Source organism: Halictus rubicundus, chromosome 17 (genome assembly GCF_050948215.1).
Source record: "Halictus rubicundus isolate RS-2024b chromosome 17, iyHalRubi1_principal, whole genome shotgun sequence".
NCBI classification, from domain to species: Eukaryota; Metazoa; Arthropoda; class Insecta; order Hymenoptera; family Halictidae; genus Halictus; species Halictus rubicundus.
In genome coordinates, this window is record NC_135165.1 from 158263 (window position 1) to 181825 (window position 23563).

A 23563-nucleotide genomic window follows, 5' to 3' on the forward strand; every position below is an offset into this window, starting at 1 on the left:
ACTCTCGAGATTTTCCTAGAAAAATTCGCACAACACGACATCACGGTCCCGTGCAATTGCAGTCGCAAACGCACGAAGACTTGCTCCCCACTTGAAACTGGATTAGGATCACCAGATACGTTATCACGGAGCCGATCACCTGAAGACCAAAGACGAACACACAGAGATCGATCGATCACAGGATCACGTTTGCTTGCTCACCGATTGGAACAACGAGTTGTCTAGGTCGAAGTACTGGCTGGCGGTAAACTTAATTTGTCGATGGAGCAACTGGAGCGAGAATTCCTTGAGCTGAAAGAAGCGTGTGTGTACTAGGCGACTCGGATTCTGTGTACGATTTTACCTCTGACTTTGCCTCTCGATCGATCGCGTTCTTCAACAACGAGTGCACGATCACCCCTGTCTTTCCGATCTGCAAAGAAAAGCATCGTAACGTACGTCTTACGGGACTGTCGTAAATTCCAGGAGAAATTCAATTTATTATTCGGGAAACGTCGAAGATTCGACATTTGCGGTCACATTTTCAAACGTGGATATGCTCCGGTTCCGAGGTCCAGCCGAGTTCTTACCTCGTCGAGTATGTCGGTGACCTTGGAGGTCAGCACGCCAAGCGGATAAACAAGATAGACGATGAGGGCGACGGTGTTGAGGAACGTGAATGGATCAAAGTACATGTCGTTGTCGAACAGGGGCTGCAGAAGGTAATACGTGTTAAAGAGCAGCGAGTAAATGGTGTACGGAACAGCAACTAGCATCGGAAATGAATAAAACTGGGAGATCTCGGTGCAGACGTAGCAGAGGTCGTCGTAGATGCTCCGCAAACGTCGAAGAGACTGTATTATCGAGCAGTTGACGAAAACACGTCGACATCGGTTCAAGGATTTCGAGCAATCTTCGGGATGGCTGCTCCTGCATAAGTTCTCGAAGGCCCGATTCGCTCTGGCAAAGTTCACGGTCATCAGGCTGATCACGGAGAAGTATTGAAAGAAGATATTGGCTGCGAAGGCTGTGGGCACGGCGTCCAGGGACCATCCGGTTGGACCATTATGGAAGGCTACCTCCTCGGACACCAGGACGATGACGAACATGACCGTCTGAATGGTGTGGACCGCCAGCAAAACCCCGAAGGTACGTTGAAGACTGATCCGCTCCCGCGAGAAACTAAATTCTCCTTCGATCTGGACCAGGTAGTTGCATATCCTATTCAGGGTAGACCAGCGGAAAGCGTAATATAATAAAATCGTGCACATCATCAGGACAGCGTACGTCGATTGGACCATCTCTATGGTCAACGTGGCGGGACTTTTGTTCACGTATGACTGGGAGGCTAGCTCTGGCAGGGAAATTAAGCTATATCCAGCCGTTGCACAGGAGAGCAATACATTGTAAAATATGCCAAATTTCGATTTCGCGAAGGACACTGGTTGATTCTTCTTCGGGTTGCTGTCGTGTAGGGAAATTGTTGAGAAGCCTACTATCTTGAACGTCAAATGGAACATTAGAATTGCCCGATAAGCCCATCGGGGCGGGTACACCACGCCCGACATCCTCACAACGGCCGATCACGTACGTCGTCACCAAGAACATCCGCGATTTCTTACTTCTCGAATTTCGTCGAACCAACAGCCACCAAGAGCCTTGTTCATTTCCAACAAACTGGCAGTCTCACTCCTCCAGTCGGTTTCTTCGAACCAGTCTAGGAACTTTACATTTACTTGGTCAATTAGTCAATTTAATCGGTGCACCTTCGTTGTCAGAATGATCCTCGTTAGTTTCTCGCTACTGCTCGATCTTGGCTTCTCTCGACGTCAGTTACGAATAGAACTTTTACGCATCGTTTTCCCCTAGTACGCCAGCAAAATTAAATATTAAATAAACTACCATAGAATTACTTTGCACGCAACGTCACCTGCTGCATTAATAATGCCAGTCCACCCGCAATGCTATTGCTGGTTTCAATGGCAAACAGTTAGCTAAATATAATTGCCATAAGGCCTCGTATGCGCCTCCTTTGGCGCCCTATCGGTACAATCACAAAAGAAACCTCGTTCGAGAAAATATCAAGATCAAATTTCCATTTTCCCGTGAAAACATGCGAATCGATAAACAAATTGCAGATTATTAAACAAAACAAAAATGTTCTGAATTAGTTACAGGAGCAGCGTGCATGTTTTATGCACTTCGTTGAAACAAGGGGGAGGGTGGTGCAACGATCACTCTGGAAATCTGTCGTCAATTTTTTATTCAAAATATTATATACTTTTGACATTTGAAATAAACATTTTGCTTTTTGATAATCAAGATACGAATCACTTAACATACAACGTATTCATCCGTGTACTTATGGATAAATATCTAGTAGAATGGGGTCGAAAAATGATTTGTTCATCCAGTTCTTCTCGAATCACTTTACCTAAAACAAGCACATCGGCAAAATATCGATTCAAGATCGTGTCTTGGCAATGCGCTTCACTTTCACATAAAATTTCTTCGGCAAAAGCTGGATGTACAAAATATTTCTTGGACCGTAGATCTTATGGTAATTATTTAAAATGATAAACAACTAAAATTATAAGGCGAAAGACCTCTTGAACAGAAACTATTTGCTCGGTGTTTCCGTTTTCAATGCACTTTAAAGACGCTCGCTCGAATCACCGCGGAAAGAGACAAATCGTGCAACGATAGAACTCAATAAAAATAAGTCGAATTCTCGATTTCCGACAGGTCCTTCGTCGAACGCACGTTTACGTTGACGTTAAAATGACGCCTGATCAAGATATCATCGTTACAAGGGAGAAAACAATCGACAACATCGAGAACATCGTCTTTTGCACCACCAAAAATTTTGAACCAAATAAACGCCTAATTTCGTTCACTAGCTCGTATCAAAGTTTCAATTACAATTTACATCGGTTTAATTCGAATAATTCTCCACGACAAACTACGTTACTTCGAAAGTGCGTTCATTCTGTCAATAGAACGACACTTATCCACATGAAATTAGACGCTAGAATTGCTATGAAAATGTCTTGTGATATTCTGCAGCTGCGATTCGATAAAACCTACTTTTTCCGACTTTGTACAATCCAGATGTAGCAGATACTGAACCAATGTAGAACAACTTTGATTCGATTCCCCTCTATGCTATTCCCGGTGTGTACCATATCCATATGTGATTACCATATCCATATGTGATTACCATATCCCTTTTATGCCTTTAAAGTGCGATGAAAACGCTGACAATCAAAAAGAACGGAACACCGACTGAAACGTGCGCGTCAATAAAAACTTTCATGTTTGTTTCACCAGCAATGAATTCACGTTGACGTTTGTGCCGCGGACTCGTTGAGTACAGAGACGGTCACCATCGTGTTCCTCAATTTTGCGTTCGACATTTATGTACATTGTTGGCTGTTCTAATTAAGTAAATAAGCTTGCGCAAGATGTTCGACAACGGAGATGCCTATATTGTCATCGTAAATACATTTTCCCCCGTTTCATATGTTTTGCAGTTTTCGTTTTCGGTGTGTTGCCTCAGATACTCGAACGGGATTGCAATCGTACAGAAACCGTGTGTGTTTGTTTGTTTAATAGTAGAAATGAATTATGAATACCTCTATCCTCTATTATATATTACGTGCATTACGGTTAACCAATGTTCGCAACATTATTCAAAGGGTGGAAAAAGCTGTTTCATTAGTGTCACGGCTTCGTAGTTACAGATATTGCAAGGAGGATGCGTTACAATTACGAGGAGAGAATTTACTAGAAAGATATCCGTTAAATAAAATATAGCGTCAAAACTCTTCGAAAGGTGATAATCCCCCCCCCCCCTTCCTCCCCGCCGTCCCACAAGTGTTCAAAACCGAACTCATGCCATTTTCATCTTTTTTTTTTCTCTCCAGCTTTAAGACACTCGTGTCGTATAGTACTAGAACATCAGTACAAAAAGAAAGTAAGCATGATTCTTCATATCGTTGGCTAGAAAAGATCACTGTGTTACTTGGCCTCCGACTCTTTCGGAGTCTCGCTCCTGGTAGGCACTTCCAATTTTGGTTCTGCAGGGACGTCTGTGTCCGGTTGACTACCACTCTCGTCCGCAGGTGAGTCCTCTGATACGGCTGCATCTGCAAGTTTCGTTTCTACGTCAACAGAATCGCCAATGTCCTCCCTCTCAACGCCTATTTACCTCGCAGTACAATTTTTTCAACGGCAAGTATTTACCTGAACAAGACGGATCAGACATTAGAGAGAATACTTTTTCCTCGGGCATATCTTTCGTCAGCTCTTTGAAATGGACCACCTGGTCCGAAAACGATTGCCAAAACGACTGACCTTCGGGTATGGTAAACATTGCCTGTGCGTTGTCGATGCGAACAAAACAGATGTTATAGTGCGACGGGTTAAATATTTTATTAAAACTGTGCACCTGTGTACCAATTATTCTCACGATGTTTCAGACAATTCCTCTAAACATAGTTACCTTAAATTTGTTATATATGTGTTCAGCCTTTTGTCTAATTTGCTCTGCCTTTTGTTTGAAAGTAGTCTGCAAACACGATACACCAAAGATGAAAAAAAAAAGAAAAGAGAAAAGAAAAGAAAAGAAAAAAACAAGTGATAACAGTGACATTGATTCTCCGTCTGAACACTGGGTCATTTTCGACCCAAGTTGCAGACGAAGGAGACGTGCAGTCACGTACCTCTTCTTCGTCAGTTAATTTCCAGTCAGCCAAGTTACCGATGTATCGTCTCAACTAAAAGATATTCACAGTTTCATCTAAACATCTGACAAAGGAACATATTCAAGTGACAGAAAAGCTTTTGTGTAACTTGAATATGTTCCCTAGTAGGAAATCAATGGAGAACAACAGAAGCTCGCGCTTTCGTACCCTTTTCACTGTCTCCACGATGTGCGGATGTTTCTTCAACATTAAGGGATCGATTGGCAGCGAGAGCATATCGTCCATTGCCTGTAGACATTTGTCTGGATTTGCTCGGTCCAATCCCAGATTCGATTTAATTTGAGCGTCCAGTTGTAAAAGTTGCGCCTCTATGCGCAGCCATCTAGAATCGATATGGACGGTCACCGAATCGAAATTTTAACCCAGCCACTGATGCGCTTTTGTTTCTTTTTTTAAACGCACCTTAGCTTGTTTGTTTTTCGATGAAGCGCTCCATCCTTCGCCAACACTCGCTTTTCCTCTTCCGGGACGTGTACGTTAAAGTCCAAACAATCTTTCACCTGTTCCGGCAAGATCTCACCACTCTCCAGCTGTGCTTTCAATTTCATAGCGTTCCTAGCCGTGGACCAGTCCCACTGCGAGCGAGCTTTTTCACTTTCGAACGATTTTGGCTTGTCCATGTCCAACTTGATGCCTACGTACTCGCCGGCAAATGTCAGTGCCAGCAGAAACCGTGGTGGTGTGTCGGAAGACGTAGTGCTTGATACTACAGTGCCTTCCAATATCGGCGCTTCACCTGTGTTATTTTTCTCTGTGAAGTACACCAAATTTATATTTTTGTAGCTTAGTCGAAATTACGCGTCTACTCTTGATGTGCTTACTTTCTAAAGTAGCCCTTTTCTTATGCACCACGGATGATGTTTGTTGATCACTAGGATCTTCAATTTTGACTTTAGCGCGACCTCTGCCATGTTCTAAATCACATAACATTCTTATAGGATGAATATATCTAATAAATCGCGAATGCATCATTTACTAAATGGTACGTCCCACCGATCTCAGGTCTGCGAAATCGCTGAGGCGTACGGGTTCGTAAACGCTTATCAATATTTTCATATATTCATTGAATTTTATACCGCTCTTCTCCGGAGTGTCTGTTTCTTCCGAGCTTGAGAAGTCAGCGAACCGTTTCGGTTTGATCTTTCTGCCACTGCGGCTCACAACTTCTTTAGGTGATTCCTCCCCTTGTGAATCTAAAGTAGACTCTTGCCTAGAGTCGCTTGTAGATGCCAGCAATGATTTCGCTTTTCCGCGTCTCTTTTTGATCTCGGGTGTGTCCTGAATGAACGAATAGTTTTTAACCGGACATACCAGGCCATGGAAAACAATTTTACTGTTACAATTATCGCGCAACTCTGTCAGGAATAATCGCACAAACGATCCAAGCTCCACGAATGTTTGTCGGCAATTCCTACGTTTCTATCGGAGCGCTCGGTTCAATAGCTTTTTTGTCTCGAAAAGTATTGACCGTGAAGAGCTAAAACTCCTAACTGAATTCCTTATGTTCACATTCGTAATTAGATGCACTGACAGTTGCCAGAAAAAAAGACTAGTGGCACAGCACAAGAGAAATAAGAGTCTGATAGGTTATTAGGTACACATAGTTTTGCTACGTAAACGAATCTAATAATGAAAAGGTAGGATCTCCTCTTGCCCCTGTGCCATTCCGCCAGTCTCCTTTCCTGAAACTATCGGTACATAAGAACCGAGTGAAAATACACTAATGCAAGTATATTACAGGATTATTAGTAGCTCCCAGCATGGTTTTCCTCTTCATCGACTTCTTTTTTTCCTCCTCGTCGATAACCAATGACCCTGTCTCCATATCGTTATCCATTGCACTGACTGTTGGCAAATTAATCGCAGGTTCGCCTTCCTTAGCTCCATCTTCAACAATAGCAGATTCATTGTTTACATAAGAAATGCGTGTTGTCCTGTACCTCTATATGCAAGCCAAACATGTTACGCTTACCTTTAAGGTCAGTAAGTCCTGGCATGCCCATCTCATTTTTAAGCTCTTGCTCCAATTGGATCAAACCCTCGTGAAAAAATTTCCTTCTGATAGGTTTAGCAAACTTTGCTTTGTTCTCGATATATGTATACAATTCTTCCACTTTACACACAGCACTAGAATAAATTGTTTAAAATGCAGAATGTCTGAATTATTTTGTTAGCCGTCTGTTTTCCACGCGTTCACACTTTTTCCAAAATTATTTAACAACACATACACAATGGAATAATGCAATATTAATAGCAAGTTCTACTATAGTGAATTCGGTAATCATAGTCATCATTGGTAAGAGAAGGTTAACCAAATTCGCGCAAATAAAATTTTCTTTCAACCCTTGTCAAGTATTATGGTAAACATTACTCACGTTTCTCCAGTGCCATAAAAGTAAACACTATACTTCGAGTTCTTTGAATTTGGATCGATAACTTTTTCAACCTGAAAAAATTTCAATGAACAGCTTAATCTCGCACAGTTTCCTACCATAAGTAAGTTACATAATATTGTATTTATCTATTTATATATTGCAAATATAAATAAGATCAGATCCATCTAATTGATTCAATTATTATACGCAAGAATGCAACTATATTCACAAAGTAACAACAATGTATTGCAACGCAAGATCCATTACTCGTATCGTATTAGTTAAACATTATTATTTACTTTGTATACACATAATCCCCGGATAAGTTAACACCGACATGATGCTGCGTCGGAACAGTGCTATTAATTAGACATAATTGGTTGAGTATAAGGTTTATTCGTAATAGATCGTTGACAGTTCAATGGTCGATCGTTACGAATCTCGTATAAATTCAGAGGCAAATTAAATAATATTCACGATTGCACTTACTTTTGCTGGCCACGCTGGATAACCTCGAACTTTCGCGAACACCTTATCACCAGCGAAAAATTTCTTATGAAACTTCACCATCTCGACCGCGAGCTTTCACAAGTATAGAGTCGAGCGACCAGTGCTATCTCTTTATCAATTACACGCAACGGACGATACGAGCAGTTAAATTGTAAGAAACATCGAACAAAACATCGCGAAAGCCGCCATTTGCACGATATAACATCGAAAACACGCATAAGACGCTGCGCGCCAATTCACGAGTTTCTAATTACGAACCCTCACGAACTTCAACCGCGTAGCTTTGGAAACTATAGTGTACGCGCCAGATGATGACAGCAAAGTGCATTCGTTCTAACTATGAGGCGATTCTTCGGCCAATAGCGACATTGCGTGCGATGGTAGGGGACCGCTATTGGCCGAAGAATCGTCTCCGAGTTACAGCGTAATACCAGAGAGGAAATGAGAGTGCTCACGCCCGGGATTTTTCATCATCATTTTAGCCTGACACTAAAATCCCGGGCGTGATCGCTCTCATTTCCTCTCTGTTAATATCCAACCCCTAAAGAACAGAACGAATGATTCTTGCCGATATTCCTATAAGGGGTAGTGCAATAAGCGGCAGGAATCATCTGCTCCTGAAAAATCTGAAAATAGCGCCACCAGACCGTAGCGGCAAAACGCTCAAACTGTTAGCCAAACGTTACCCACCGAGTACCGACATTGGTGCCGCCAGCGCCACCTGGCGTTGGAAACCCGAAAACTAATCGACTACAAGCTTGGACGTTCCGCCGCTACGTGGAAACGGCGCTGTTTGCAGATTTTGGCGAAAGATGTACGTGGCGCCACCCAGCGGCAGAATCCTGAACACTAATCGGCTACAGGCTTGGGCATTTCGCCACTACGAGGTAATGGCGCTGTTTGCAGATTTTGTCGGAAGATGTACGTGGCGCCACCCAGCGGCAGAATCTTGAACACCAATCGGCTACAAGCTTGGGCGTTTCGCCGCTACGAGGAATGGCGCTGTTTGCAGGTTTTGCCGGACTTTATGTGTGGCGCCACCCAGCGGAGGAATCCTGAACACTAACCTGCATCATCTTTTTAACCTGTATTAGAACCTGCATCATCTTTTAGGCTGGGTCAGAGCCTACATAGAAGAGCCTCTTTTAACATAGAAGTAGCATCCACTCTGACATTATTTGGAATCCGCTGCTAATGATGCAGGTTCTGGTTCAGGCTAAAAATTAGACTAGGGGGCAGCACTATATCGGGGACAGTATCATCCCGGGCGTGAGCACTCTCATTTCCTCTCTCTGGTACGAATTTATTTATTCAAATCGGCCGATTCGAATGTACGTTTCGTCAAGTTGGCAGCACTACAACCACTATTGTTGTTCCTCTGATACGAAACTGACGTTTTGCGTTGTCTTTGGGAACACGTGAATGAATTACAATTCAGTGGACACGGTTTGTCTGTCAAATATCCGAATGTTGATACGGTATTTACTGTGAATATCTGTTCTATTCGTCCACGGATGTGTGCAATGATACTGTCGGTATCGAGCCGAACTTCTCAAGATTCTCGACTAAGAAGCTCGAGAAACCAGTCCCGAAAAATGTAAGTATACGTTTCTTTCAACGTACATGCAACATATCGTGCGATACTACTATTTTCTTTTTTATTTTCCTATTCTTAATTTTTTCCAGCATGTATCACGCTTCTTTTTATACGCGCTTACGGTGTATATCGCAGCGGGACAAGTTTAATATCGTTCCGATACTCGTACGGCATCATTCTTTCAGTGACTGCACCTCTTTCCTGTCATAATTGCCGCCGCTTTTACTTTTTACACAAAGATCCGACCTACGAACAACGTAATTCACCAAAATTTATCAACACTCGCGTCGTTAATCAAGTATCCTCTTTTTATGAAATATAAATCACTAATATATTCACGTTCCTTGATTGCTGCATCTAATTACTTTCTGACATTGATCACTACTTAAATCTGCTCTGTATGTCAATCTTGTCTATTTACAATATTTATTTATGTTACACACTGTGAAAACTTCTGTCAATCCTAATATACGTTTAGTTTAGTTTAACTTGTATTATTTATCGTGTAAACTTGTATTATTTAGGATGTTGTTCTATCTGCGCGACTTGAATTCAGGAGAAGCTCGACCTATGCAAATCTAAGTTTACTTCTATCAGTCAAATTTTGTTACTTGGAAATTACCATTGTCGATTGTTCATAGTACGTATACAGTGTAGTATGCGTTTGCGCCAGATGGACAATTTCATCCAAAAAATTCAAGATACAGTTTAAGGATTTGTTTGCCATTGATCTTTAAAAGTTAAATTTTTGTTCGTTAAACTTTGCGAATTATTAAGTTATCAAGGTTTGATTCTACCTATATCTATTGTATAGAATTTATTTATTCTAGTTGTTACTGTTATTATAATAAATGCGTTTATATTTTCTGCAATGGACAGATGAGCAAAGCCTACACATGGCAGTAGTATATGTTGATGTAATCAAAGATGCCACTTCTTAAGGATCAACGCTTCCGTTGAAGTGTTTGAGCTCAAGAGGCCTGCTGAGGCACAATGAAAGCCATTGTATCAATTACATTGATCGTGCTACTGTGTGGGATAAACTCGGCACCCATTAATGCCATTCGAATATGTGCCAGCAGAAAGAAAAATGAAAATCTTTCTTTAAAGCAACATATACCCAGTGTACCTGAAAATATACTCAACGACAGTAATGTAGTTCATACCATAGTAAGTTAAAAATACATGTCCTGCATCCGAAGAGTACACTTCTGTAAATAAACTGAGAATTAACGTTCCTGTAACTCTAAGTTAGTATTAAAATGTATTAATTCATTCTTTATAGCCAGATGACAATATTAAATATGAGAAATGTACTAATTTTTGCCATGCACTGTGGCAAGAAGATAAGACTGCAAATGGAACACAAATAATCATTTTATCCCAAGGTATTTTCATTATTTGTCTTCTTCTTCTTCTTCCTTCTTTTTTTTTTTTTTTACGACAGCTTATAAATCGTTTTCTAAATAAATTGTGATTTTTATGCTGATTTAGGTTGTTGGAAACAGTCTGGTGAACAAAAATGTGAAACTTCAGAATGTATTGCTCTTCAACATTCCACCAAAGCGCTGAACAACACAAAATTCTGTTGTTGTCACGGAGACTATTGCAATCTCAATATTAACAGCACCATATACTCTGAAAACAAAGTGCACAACTCTATTACCACAGAAAATAATCAACCAAGTAAGATCAATGCACACAAGAAGATTGTGTGTCATTTTTTTCAAGTTATTAATATTTATACTGTTTGATTTGTTTAGCAACCGAATATTTGGAACAATCAGATTCTGGAAGATGGATGCTTATCATAATAAGTGTCCTAGTTTGCATATTGCTAGTGACGTGCATTTTAGGATTAATGGTTTATCGCATGTACCATACGAATATGTTAGCAAGATTAGGGAAACCACTTTCTTACACGGATCAGTTTTTAGACAGTACAGCTCTGAGGACTGGTACTTACACGGTAGATCATTTAAAACTTACAACGATTGTGGGTAGGTTCTTTGCAGGCTAAATGATCCTATGCGATGAACATTTTTGTGTGTATTTATTTGAAAACATTTTTACCATTTTCAGGGCAAGGACGATATGGTTCTGTATGGCAAGGCAGTATGGGTGACCAAGATGTTGCTGTAAAGATATTTCCTTCTCACTATCGTAATTACTTTCAAAATGAACGGGATACTTATTGCCTCCCCTTCATGGAACATCCATCTTTATTAAGCTATTATGGTACTTTCCCTCCAGACTTTCTTTTCCATGTAAATTGCCAGAATGTTGCTAAAAGTTTTTCTCGATTCTCAGGTGTGGATGAAAGAGTAAGCATGGAAGGCAGCGTTGAATATCTTTTGGTACTTAGTTTTGCACCAGGTGGTACTTTGACAGATTTCTTAAGGACACGTACAATTGATTGGCCCACATTTTGTAAAATGGGTCTATCTATGGTAAAAGGACTCGCTTACTTACATACCGATATACACAAAGGTGGTAAGTAGACCATAAAAGGAATGTGTCCTTTCATGAGTACACCGGAGAACATTTTTAATCGTTAATTTTACAGATAAGTTTAAGCCTTGTATCGCGCACAGAGATATCAATTCGAGAAATATATTAATCAAAGCCGATGGTACTTGTTGTATATGCGACTTGGGATTGGCGGTACAAATTTCTGGTTCTAAATACTACTCGAACGGAGAGGAACAATACGCTGAAATAAAATCAATCAACGATGTGTGATAACAACTTACACTCGGTGTCCCAGACACTTTTTTTGCGTAGAAGCACTTTAACCCGCTGCGGTCATATGCCGAGATTAGCTTGGTTAACACATCGACCGCCACGAGAATTTTACATATTCCACACAAGTTTCAACTATTTCATTTATAATCGGTGTTATCAATAGCAATCGTTATTTATTTTTTTATTTTTCCTGGTGTTAATTTGATGAAAATTGTTTTTAAGTAATTTCGTAGCGCTGGTCGCCGGTGACCCCCGGTGATCCCCGGTGAAGTTGAATGTGTTAATGCGAACTAACTGTAACAGAGTTGCAAAAGTTGCTAAGATAGATAAGAAATTGTCCGGGACACCCTATGCAAATCGCTCTGCACAAGAGAATTAATAAGATTGTTCTGAATTGTTGATTAGGTCGGCACATTAAGATACATGGCACCGGAAGTATTGGAAGGTGCTGTTAATTTACGGGATTGCGAAAGCTCTCTGAAACAGATAGACGTTTACGCAATGGGTCTGGTATTGTGGGAATTAGTGTCAAGATGTTCCGACATCTACATGCCAGGCTCCGAGATACCCGCATACAGACAGCCGTACGAGAAGGAGATTGGACTTCACCCGACATTCGAGCAGATGCAAGTGTTAGTATCGCGTAATAAGGCTAGACCTTTGCTAGAGGGTAGTTTAGTAGACAGACCAGGAGTACGTTTGATCAGGGAAACGATGGAAGACTGTTGGGACGCAGACGCGGAAGCCCGGTTAACCGCTTTATGTATAGAAGAACGTCTTTCAGAGCTACAATCTCATCGTGGTACGTTCTTCTTGATCGCTCTGCGATTCTATTAGGTCATTACATATGAACTGCCCGATTTTTAACAGTAACGTTGAACAAACGAACGATCAGGTTTATAGTTGAAAGTGATCTATAATAATCGGATATTTCATACGCGATAACTTAACAGCGTGCAAGTATGATTGAGTAGACTGTTGACGAAACAAATCTCTAAACTTTCAGTGACTATGCACTTCACCGATGGGAGTCCAATGGTCAATTCCCATTGCACCCTAGTGCCTTCAACTACAAACAGTCTTTACAGCGAAACGTCTCATCACGATAACGTTCACGTCGGTCATTTATCATTGCACATGGTACAAGATAATACAAGTAATGATGGTATTGTTGAGAACTTGGTAACATTGTCGCCTTCTGAGAGCATCGTTCACGAGCATAGTTGTAAGTACAGATTACTAGAAGTGTGCGAGAGCCCGAGTTTACCGGAATTATTCTTGGTAACCGGAAAATTGTTGATAATCCGAAAAACTATTTTCGGGTTTTCGCACACCTCTACATATCACAACTGAAACGTTTCGTTGTCATCGTCGATTGCGACTAAATTGATCCGTGTGTTGCGTTTTAGTTAAAAATTCAAACGAAGTAGCAATATACAACCATGCTCAGACGCTTCAGCCTTACCAAGGGCGGAATCCGTGCATGGAGAGGAACCTAATGTTGCAGTCGGACTCGTTCGAAGAGTTAGGGTGTAACGGTAACGTGCTGGTGGACAAGTCCATGAAGCACGCTTGCAACGATCAATACAAAATAGTCTCGGAAGCACAAGGACTCGTCTCCCACGATTATTTGAGCCAACACACGACCCAGTTGACACAGCTTAGACCAGCAACGCCTATACCGTACGTTCAGAACGTCATTTCCGACGACGGTACGACGGCGTATGGCAAACGCAAACAAACAAACGTGCACGAGGTCTGCGCGCAAGAGAGTCCAAGGAAGAAGCTGTTCGGATGGCCGAATCTGAAGAAGCTGCTCGTCAACAAGAAGATGCATACCTATAACAAATACCAAATAGACAGGGAAGATTCGAAGTCGAATCTACTGTCAAAACAGAAACAGAACGTGCAAATCAAAACGGTCGAGACGAACGTGACGATATCGCCCGGAGGAAAGTACGTGAACGGTATTATTACCAAGTCACCGGCGGTCACCATTCCGTTGGACAAGAACGACAAGAACGCCGTGCAAGTTGGTAAACAAAAGCTAGATAACGATAACAACACGAACACTCGACCGTCTAGTCTGCCCCTCGTCAATCTACGAAACAAAAAGAGCGAGAACAATCTGAGCAGACAAGAGAGTATCGACAAGTTCAACGAAGTTTTTAATGTTGGATCGAACCTGAACGTGTTGAAGGATCCACATATGAGAATCAAGACGCCAGGCGATCTGCCACCCTCTGTAAGAAAGATTCGTGGTCGTGGACAATCGACCGCGAGATTTTCTCTCTACGACGACCGAATGATGTGCAATATTTTAAGCGAGGAGGACGACCGTAACGATAAAGCCATTTGGAACTCCGTACCGTTCGGTATGGACTTTGGCGACAATGACGACAAACGTTCGCCGACTAAACTTAGTACCAAAAATGTTACTTGCTTTTAATCGGATATTATACTAAAATCTATTTGTAAAGGTCTTTAGCTGTAAGGATAATAATGGCTGTAGTTTGACTCCAGCGTAAATATAATGTATGTACAGAAAAGAAAATTTATAAGAATTAAGACAGATTTTATACTCTTTACGAAAACACATTATCATCACTCAAGTATTGAAACGAATAAAAGAAATAATGAAACGCAAAATACAGGCAGCATATACTGGAATATCATTGGGTGGTTGGGACGCTGAAAACCAAAAAACTGAGTGGGCTGTTTTTGATTACTGGAAAAGTTTAATCACGATATCAACTGTAGAGACATGCGTCCGAAAACTGCTTGTCGTCGGGATACTTTTGTATTTCACTTCACAAGGGTTTGAACGAGAAACTTTTTCAAATTTCACAGTGTCCTAACTACTCGAGATATTGAACGGAGGTATTCCATATATTATGCTAATTATTTAACCCTTGCAAGTATATTTTGTGCTTATAAGACATCTTTTGATTCGAAGTCAGGACATACATAAAGGAACCACGTTTACCCGGTGTGACTCTAAACAGCTATTTATAAATGTTATGTACGTGTTAGTATGTTCGAATTGGTAGCATGGAGTTCATTAGAAACGTATTTTGATCAATGTAATGTGTGTAAGTCACGATTCTCATTGTCTGCATGTATTTGAATTGCGGATGTTCATGGTTCAATGAATTATGCACGATTGATCAAAGACAATCCAGTGTTGGTATTTATCAAAATATTCATTATTGCAGTCTATATAACAAAAAAAAAAAAAAACAAAAAGAAGAAATTTAGTATACATCGTTGGTCACAATAGCCGTCCACCCCACTCCGAGATGCCAAATGCGATCATTATGGAATAACTGTGGTGGGGTGGACAAATATTATGATCAACGATTCACGTCAGATCTCATCCGTTAAAACCCAAACTAAATATATAGTATCATTCTTTTCATAGTTCCTTGAATTTCCTTTGAACTTTATGAAATGCATAACATATTTCTAAACATGTACTTTGAGCCTAACAAAAACAGTTTTAAGATTATATTGAAATAGCATTTGTACCGGTTTATTTGTTTTATAAACGATCGTTTTACAAGTACAATATTATAACTACTTGATAAGTTTCTCGGAAAAGAGAGACGAACATGTTACTGACAATATATTAAGATGTGCATTGGATGTAATGACGATTATTATTATTAAAAAAGAAAAACAAACCGGTGTAAAAATTCATTTTACACTCGAGCACAAAATATAATTGTTTCAGTTCTATGACGTTTGTACTTCCCGGCCTCGTAAGCTCAATGTAAATATTTGTAGCATAAAAGAACAGTTTAATAAGTTAGTTAAAGTAAGTTTGTTGTGTTTGATTTTGTTAAAATTGTAAAATTCTTGTGTTCGCGACGCGCACTATTTTATATTAAGACAAACCTTCGAGTAAGGATATTACGAAGAAAATAAAACATATAGTTAAGTGATTCACAATAAACCATTTTTTTATAGAACCGCTTTTATGTTTTCTTCATTTCAAACATTTGGCGCTCTTCAGTGAATATAATAACGTCGTTTATGTTCGACTATAGCCGTCGTAGCTCGCCTGCATGCTCTGTATTGTATATAGACAGAGAGAACATGAAATTTATATCATGGTTACATACTTTGTATAAAACAATTAAACTGTACGTTCCGATCTTGATTAAAAAGATGATGTGCGTTCTGCTCCATGCTAAAAAGTTGGCCAGGATCAGGATCTGCTCCATGCTAAAAATCAGAAATAGGGGGCAGCACTCTATCGGGAACGCCGAAACCTCGGGCATGAGCACTATCATATGCTCTCATATCCTCTCTGATATATGTAGAGCAGCAATAAGAGCAAAATTGAAAATAATAATAATAATCAAATAACAATTATTACTGTAAGTATAGTGAAGAAAGAAACCAATCATCATGTCTATTGTAACAATTTTAAGAGACAAGACAAACTTGAACATGTTGTCACAAGTGTATTCGCACGTTTTGAAGGTAACTATCCTAACCTTCCACAGAATTCAGGTTATAAATCGGCCGTGAAATTGAATTAAACAAACCGTGATTATACATACATTGACATTTTTTCACATTGTTCTGCACTCATAGAGCTCCCGATCTTCGTCAATGTTCGCGAAACATGCGGAACACAAAACGTTGGAAAAGATTAGGAACATTGGTGTATCTGCTCACATTGATTCCGGAAAAACTACATTGACTGAACGTATATTATTTTACACCGGCAGAATTTCTCAAATGCACGAGGTAAGAACAAAACGATCTTCCTACAATTTCCGTATGTAGACATTGTTTTTCTTTTTTGTGAAATAGGTACGAGGTAAAGATAATGTTGGAGCTACAATGGATAGCATGGAATTAGAAAGACAGAGAGGGATTACCATTCAGTCAGCTGCAACTTACACGATATGGAAGGATCACAACATCAATATCATCGACACACCCGGTCACGTAGATTTTACAGTAGAGGTAGAAAGAGCTCTGCGAGTCTTGGACGGAGCTGTACTCGTATTATGCGCCGTAGGGGGTGTTCAGTCTCAGACGATGACTGTAAACAGACAAATGAAAAGGTACAATGTACCTTGCCTAGCATTTATTAACAAATTAGACAGATTAGGAGCGAATCACAAGAGAGTATTGGATCAGCTGCGTGGTAAACTGCACCACAATGCTGCATTTCTACAGTTACCCATTGGTTTAGAGGGTAATTGTAAAGGAATTGTAGATATTATATCTGAAAAAGCATTGTACTTTGAAGGGAACTTTGGCGAAGTTGTTAGAGAAGATGAAGTTCCATCAAACATGAGAGCAGGTAATGGATGGATGATTTTGCAAAAACAGATACCGTAATCTTGTAATAACATCGCTGCAGCTAATCTTACGTATACATGTTCATAGAGGCAATCGATGCTAAACAAGAACTAATCGAGCATTTGAGCAACGTCGACGAAAAGATTGGGGAAATGTATTTAAATGAAGTTCAAGTGCTTGAAAGTGACATCAAAGATGCCATCAGAAGAAATTGTATAAAAAGAGCTTTCACACCCGTTCTAGTTGGAACCGCATTAAAGAACAAAGGTGTTCAACCATTGTTGGATGCGGTTCTCGATTACTTACCAAATCCTGCTGAAGTCGAGAATTATGCACTTAAGGAGAGCGGGTAATTTGATATATTCCACACACCATCTCTTGACACGTTATGTACCATCTACCACTGTGGTAGATCCATGATTTTTGGAATAATTTTTGGTCTCTATCTCTATTCTCGAGTTACAGAAACGAGACTGTTAAAATGCTCTTGGACACCGAGAGAAGCAACAAGAAGCCGTTCGTTGGACTGGCATTTAAATTAGAAGCTGGTAGGTTTGGCCAGCTGACTTATTTCCGTTGTTATCAGGGGATGCTGTCCAAGGCGGACACTTTGTACAACACAAGAACGAGTAGAAAGGTTTGCTCCGAGTAGTACACCTTCCAATTGGCGATAGGTATTTTGGTGAACCTGCAGCACAGCTATCTACCTTCCGATTCCGATGATCGATTTTCAATCTACTACTGTCGAAAACGATATTTTGAACAACTTTTTTCTTCGCACATTAGCATCGGGCTCGCTTAGTTTGCAAGATGTTCGCGAAAGACTGTCGGTACCGCCGCTGTCAAGCAAAGGAAAAAGTTATTAAAAAATTGGGGGTAGATGTTCTGCAGGTTCATCAGCATATGTATTAACATATTATTTCGCAGGTTCGAGTGCAAAGATTAGTACGGCTCCACTCGAATCAAATGGAAGATGTAGACAAGGTTTATGCAGGAGACATCTTCGCGTTGTTCGGTATAGACTGCGCGTCAGGAGACACGTTCGCCAGCGTTCCCAATTCCCAATTATCAATGGAGTCTATTTACATACCCGACGCTGTAGTGTCAATGTCCATTCAACCAAAGAACTCGAAAGAGAGAGACAACTTTGCGAAAGGTATTGCAAGATTCACTAAAGAGGATCCGACTTTCAGATTCGAGTACAACACAGACAGCAAGGTGATTCACGTATACACGTAGTTTATTATTTTAGCGTTTATACCGGTTCTATGGACCGACTTTTATATAGCATTATTTAGGAATCCGTCGTTTCGGGAATGGGAGAGTTGCATTTGGAGATATACGCGCAGAGATTAGAACGGGAATATGGTTGTCCCGTCGTCCTTGGAAAGCCGAAGGTCTCTTTCCGCGAGACATTGCGCGAACCTTACGAATTCGACTATCTACATAAGAAACAGTCCGGTGGTGCCGGTCAATATGGCCGTGTCATCGGAATCATAGATGTACGTATAAATTTCTGTTGCTCGAAATTATTTTCATTTCGCGCGGCGCAGCACGCATCACACAGGTATACTGTTTCAGCCACTCCCACCACACATGAACACTAAACTGGAGTTCAAGGACGAAACGGTGGGAACAAACGTACCGAAACAATTTATTCCCGGCGTGGAAAAGGGATTCAGAGCCATGTGCGAGCAGGGACAACTTTCGGGGCACAAAGTGTCTGGCGTTAGATTCAGGCTAATCGATGGTATGCACCATTGCGTGGATTCCTCGGAATTCGCGTTCTACCAAGCCGCCGAAGGTGCGATGAGGGACGCGTTTCGAGAAGGGTCCTGGCAAATACTGGAACCGATTATGACGGTAGAGGTGACTGCACCAATGGAATTTCAGGTAAGAGTAAACACCGGATCTCTATGCGATATTGAGATTTCTCTAGTCATCGCTTCCGTTAACAATGTACTGATAATAATTTATTTGTCCACGCAGGGAATAATAGTAGGTCAAATATCCAGACGAGGCGGTATCATAAACAACACAGACGCCGCCGAAGGATGGTTCACCCTAACCGCCGAAGTGTCCTTAAACGACATGTTCGGCTACACCGGAGAAATAAGATCATCCACGCAAGGAAAGGGAGAGTTCACCATGGAGTACGCCAGATACAATCCTTGCATGCCAAACGTAGAACAAGAATTGATAAAGCAGTATCAAATAGCGAATAATATAGAAGTCGATGCACGGTCGAATAACTAATGAACGCGTTCAAGTTGAATTAGGAATGAAATTGACTTTTTACGATGTACGATTAGGCGTCATGACTGAATGTAACTTGTAAATATAAGTATATTTGTAATACACGTTATGAACGAATGCTATGTAAGAGTCTCGTGCGTCTCTCGATCCGGAGCTGGATCTCCGCTTAGAAAGCGATATTGGCAAAATATAGAATAATTATCAATTTTGTTTAGTTCTTGCGACGTTGAGGACTTCCTTTTTGTTTCTTTCTTGCTAGTGACTTTACCAAGCAGACAGTGAATTAAACAAGGCAACGGGTATAGAGGGAATGGTATTTGCAATAGAAAAACCATTTGGTAATAACAGTGGCTCTCGGTCAATTGGGATTGATTGGGATGCCGGTCAATCAGGACAGACATCGAAGAACCGAAGCAGAAACTGTACCAGTACGATACTGGTATGATATACTAGTAGGAGGTGTACCCCCACACTGACTTTGGGGGTCTCAAAATAAGACATTGAAATCGTTGGGGAAAACCGGTGTGCAGATAATTAGGAAAATTCGGCGGTTCGAAAGGTGCAGATTTGAAATGTCGATAGCGCGATTCTTGAATTGGTTCGAAGATGGCGTCAGATTGGCGGCGCCACTGGCCACGGTCAGATGCACCGATTGGCACCGATGCAGGTTCCGTCGAGGCTGGTGAATCAGTGGCGCAGGAGCGAGTAACGGGGGCGGTTGGTCGGTGCGCGTTCGGTGTCATTTTTGTTTGCGAGGAATTCTTGCCTGGTTCGAAAGGGCGAGAGCAGGCTGGTTCTTACGGAGGAGAGAAAAAGTATTCGCTTGCGTGCTTCCGCGTGTGTTGTACGTGCCCAAAAAATGTAATATGGCGATGGTCGCGTCGAACATGAGCGGCCACATACAGAAGCAGCTCACCAGAAGCCTCGAGCGAATCCTGGAGGAAGCGCACTTGAGCGGCGAGCTGAAGCTCAGCGGCCGGAAGCTAAAGGACTTTCCGAAAGTCGGCAAAACTGGCTCCAGCAAGTACAACCTGCAGGACACGGTCTTTGCCGGTGAGCACCTTCTCAATTAATCTGCTGCTGACGAGCTAACTCGATCCGTGTGTCTCCTAATCCTCCGACAACTTTCCGTTTTCCCGACTCATTACATACCCAAGAATTCCTACTCTTATTTATATCCTCCGTATTATGCCAAACCGTTTTAGAAACTCGTTTAACTGCCGGTGTAAATCATCGCGTTAACTGTAAACCCCTTAACAGGGTAACTGTAAAACTCGTCAAAATGCCGAATGACACGCAAGCTATCTTTGGAGTTGGTCGTATTTTCTCAACACTGCGGGCCACCGATCAATTCGAATTTTTACGATTCTTACAATTTACGAGAATCTATCGTGAATTGTCTCCATCGATAGCACGGTGCTATTCGTTCATCAGGATGAGTATTTATTTGTTGTTTCAACAATTCGAATAAGTTGAGAGAGAGGGTGGGAGGGGGGGGGGGCTACAATAATTTGACCATTGATCCAATTGAACTAATTAATTTAATCGCAAAAACAATCGCTCGTTATTCGAAATTGAACTGTTAATGAGAATTTATAATCCGACGATTTAACTTCAATCGATGACCGTTAATTGCATTGAATGCATACTTGTAAACGGTTGGCGAGGATTTCGAAAGACACTGCGCGGTATGAGGCGGGCCGCTCCGAAAGGAACCTGTTCGATCAAAATTTTTCTTCTTTTATTATTCTAATCCCGCGATCGTGGGGCATGACGAAGAAGGACTGAGGGGACACCTGCGTGCATTCTACACCCGCCGCAACGTATCCGGGCCGGTATCAAGGCTGGACTTAACCTGAAATATTTCTGTTTACGCGCGTATAGTGCGCCGTGCATAAGGATAGTTGCACCGTGTGTACGCGTGTAGCATTCGTTGCACCGTTTGTGTACTTGGTGCGTTCCAGTCGAGAGGTTAGGTTACGGAGCATAGAAAAGATTATAACATCTATGTAGTTTCCATTATTTTGAAAGGATAACGAATATTCGGAAAGAGACATTAAATTTCTTTCTTTTAATATTGATTATGCTTTAAAAATAAGTATAATCAATGTAGGCACAGTGGTAATTGGGTACGTTAGCGTAATTAGTGAAATGTTGGGATGGGAAGGTTTTTCAATCGACGGCATTTACCGCCGATGGCGGAACCGGCGATCGAATTGTTGCCTTGACAATAAACGGAGGAAAACAAACGAATGGGAATAGGAAACGCAGCTTTCCGGAAACATCTACCGCCGCAGTGACAGTCGCAAGACCGGTGCATCGTGCAACGACCACTGGGAAACAGAGTTACATAATTCGAGCGCATCTGCATATTTGCGGTAGAATGCTCTCTCCGCGATTTCTGCGCTAGCTTTTTCTACTATAATTCAGGTATCACGTAAAATCCTCGTTATATATATATATATATATATATATATATATATATATATATATCGCTGAAATAATAATGATTTGAATGTTGAAATACACGAGATATGGAGCGCCGAAAATGGAGAAATGGAGGGAAATTTGAACTTTTCGAATGGAGCGTAGCGTACGTTTTCGTTACGTCGAACGTCCTTCATTTTGGACGCATCGAAACTGCGTTTGCGGCACCGATTAACATACTATTGTAACTTTTGCATATTTATGAATGTTTCTGTTCTCCATGAATCATCAGATTTTGCCAGTTTCCACAAAAATCCGCAGTCCGAGAGTATTAGTGAACAGTCTATTGGCATAAATGCATTTCCCCTGGAAGTGCAAGGATCGACAACGACCTGGAGCACAGATTGTTGATCTTATTCCCGATTTGTATGACGAACAGCCGATAAAAATACAACCGGCCTGTCGGTGCTATTAATAAACGTTGCACCGTATCGTACCTTTTTCTCGGGATGCCCGCTGGACCTCGGGTTTCCCTTTTATAGGGGAGCAGTCGGCCAGAAGGGCGCACAGTGCACAGCGTAGCGTAATTCGTTTTGCATGGCCAGAGGAGACTCTCGTTCAAGCTTATCTCGACACGCCCGATGTTTCCTGTTTCTAAGATAACCGTGCGTTCGACAGTTGTTGGCGATACCGGCAACAGGAGGAAGAATCACGTGCGCAGAAGCGCGAGAACTCTTCCGAATGTCGATAATCTTGTCGATGAGCGTCAACCGCGTTCTGGTTCACCGAGAAAACCGCATGGGACAAGATACGGAAAATTAGGAACGGTGCTCGGATCGGCTCGATTGCTAAACCACGACGAAGCATGATTCGCGGATTTTATTCGTCGCTTGCAAAACGTGGGCGTTACCAAAGAACACTGGGACGAATTACGGGTTCTCTCTAGTTTTTTTTCCTTCTTTTAAATAGATATTTGCACGTTCAGTTGATTTTATAAACATTACTGTGGTGGAGGAATCTGTTTCTTCTAGCTATTCTTTTCTTCGTTGTTGATTTAACTTTGTAGGATTCGAAAACTGCATTTGGAAGCTTCGATAATAGATGCAGTGCATTCGAAGGGGATGTCGAGCAAAATGAAGTTTGGAAAGGGGGTTGAGAGAGCCAAAGGGGTTGGGGAATTGTGACCTAGCGCGTCCGTTCGCAGCGTCGGATTAAACATGATAGCACTGTGAGAACGAATATCGACATATCGGCGACATAAGGGAAACATATACGATTGGTAAAGTTGCAAATATATAATTACGTACGTGACAAAAGCGTACATGTGCAACCCGAACCGCATACATACTTGGTTAGTGTCGGGCCACTATCTCGTTTCGATCGGCGACACGATACGGTTTATCGAGTGGAGGGTACACCTTTGCGAAAATCGCAAATATTTCCCGGCACTATCGACGATCGTGAGTCAACGACGCGATTGAAACGACAAAACTAGCAGCACGACGCGCGACGGTCGGAGTTAGGCGCGCCGAGGAAATCAAATGGAGTTGCTCGACGTCGCGTCGCGTCGCGTCGCGTCGCGTCGA

The 23563-nt window shown here is 41.4% G+C and overlaps 5 protein-coding genes across 11 annotated transcripts in view; 3 read left to right on the forward strand and 2 right to left on the reverse strand.

Moving 5' to 3' along the window:
- Positions 1-90: 90 nt before the first annotated feature.
- LOC143362399 (putative gustatory receptor 28b) lies at positions 91-1513 on the reverse strand. The gene is made up of 3 exons (XM_076802501.1): positions 570-1513; positions 344-412; positions 91-291 (listed from the first exon to the last, which is right to left on the reverse strand). The coding sequence occupies exons 1-3, from the start codon at positions 1497-1499 to the stop codon at positions 184-186; spliced, it is 1107 nt and encodes a 368-aa protein (XP_076658616.1). The 5' UTR covers positions 1500-1513; the 3' UTR covers positions 91-183.
- Positions 1514-2225: 712 nt separating this feature from the next.
- Positions 2226-7916, reverse strand: Jasper (JIL-1 anchoring and stabilizing protein). 2 transcript variants are annotated; one of them, XM_076802479.1, is made up of 12 exons: positions 7610-7916; positions 7121-7191; positions 6718-6872; positions 6484-6632; positions 5822-6023; positions 5567-5659; positions 5148-5496; positions 4893-5067; positions 4704-4757; positions 4484-4549; positions 4225-4357; positions 2226-4127 (listed from the first exon to the last, which is right to left on the reverse strand). In XM_076802479.1, the coding sequence occupies exons 1-12, from the start codon at positions 7688-7690 to the stop codon at positions 4000-4002; spliced, it is 1656 nt and encodes a 551-aa protein (XP_076658594.1). In that variant the 5' UTR covers positions 7691-7916; the 3' UTR covers positions 2226-3999. The 2 variants fall into 2 exon arrangements, with proteins under 2 accessions (XP_076658594.1, XP_076658593.1); XM_076802478.1 differs by having other exon boundaries at positions 2226-4142.
- Positions 7917-8978: 1062 nt separating this feature from the next.
- Positions 8979-14700, forward strand: Wit (kinase protein wishful thinking). Of its 5 annotated transcripts, none has more exons than XM_076802941.1 (12): positions 8979-9227; positions 9317-9525; positions 10107-10397; positions 10513-10615; positions 10722-10913; positions 10991-11227; positions 11310-11465; positions 11538-11720; positions 11794-11963; positions 12378-12774; positions 12979-13197; positions 13382-14700. In XM_076802941.1, exons 3-12 carry the CDS (start codon positions 10221-10223, stop codon positions 14419-14421), a joined length of 2874 nt encoding a protein of 957 aa, XP_076659056.1. In that variant the 5' UTR covers positions 8979-9227; positions 9317-9525; positions 10107-10220; the 3' UTR covers positions 14422-14700. The 5 variants fall into 5 exon arrangements, with proteins under 5 accessions (XP_076659056.1, XP_076659055.1, XP_076659058.1 ...); XM_076802940.1 differs by having other exon boundaries at positions 9317-9484; XM_076802943.1 differs by lacking the exon at positions 9317-9525 and having other exon boundaries at positions 10058-10397.
- Positions 14701-16255: 1555 nt separating this feature from the next.
- Positions 16256-19767, forward strand: Mefg1 (mitochondrial translation elongation factor G 1). Its single transcript, XM_076802556.1, has 9 exons — positions 16256-16460; positions 16575-16730; positions 16797-17295; positions 17382-17643; positions 17760-17931; positions 18222-18512; positions 18593-18796; positions 18876-19187; positions 19284-19767. The coding sequence occupies exons 1-9, from the start codon at positions 16386-16388 to the stop codon at positions 19548-19550; spliced, it is 2238 nt and encodes a 745-aa protein (XP_076658671.1). The 5' UTR covers positions 16256-16385; the 3' UTR covers positions 19551-19767.
- Positions 19768-20225: 458 nt separating this feature from the next.
- Lrch (Leucine-rich-repeats and calponin homology domain protein) overlaps positions 20226-23563 on the forward strand; it is a 30434-nt gene continuing 27096 nt past the window's right edge. For both annotated transcript variants that reach the window (XM_076802946.1, XM_076802945.1), the window contains exon 1: positions 20226-20603. In XM_076802946.1, coding sequence (XP_076659061.1) covers positions 20417-20603 — 187 coding nt within the window. In that variant the 5' untranslated portion in view covers positions 20226-20416. The remainder of the gene's footprint in view (positions 20604-23563) is intronic.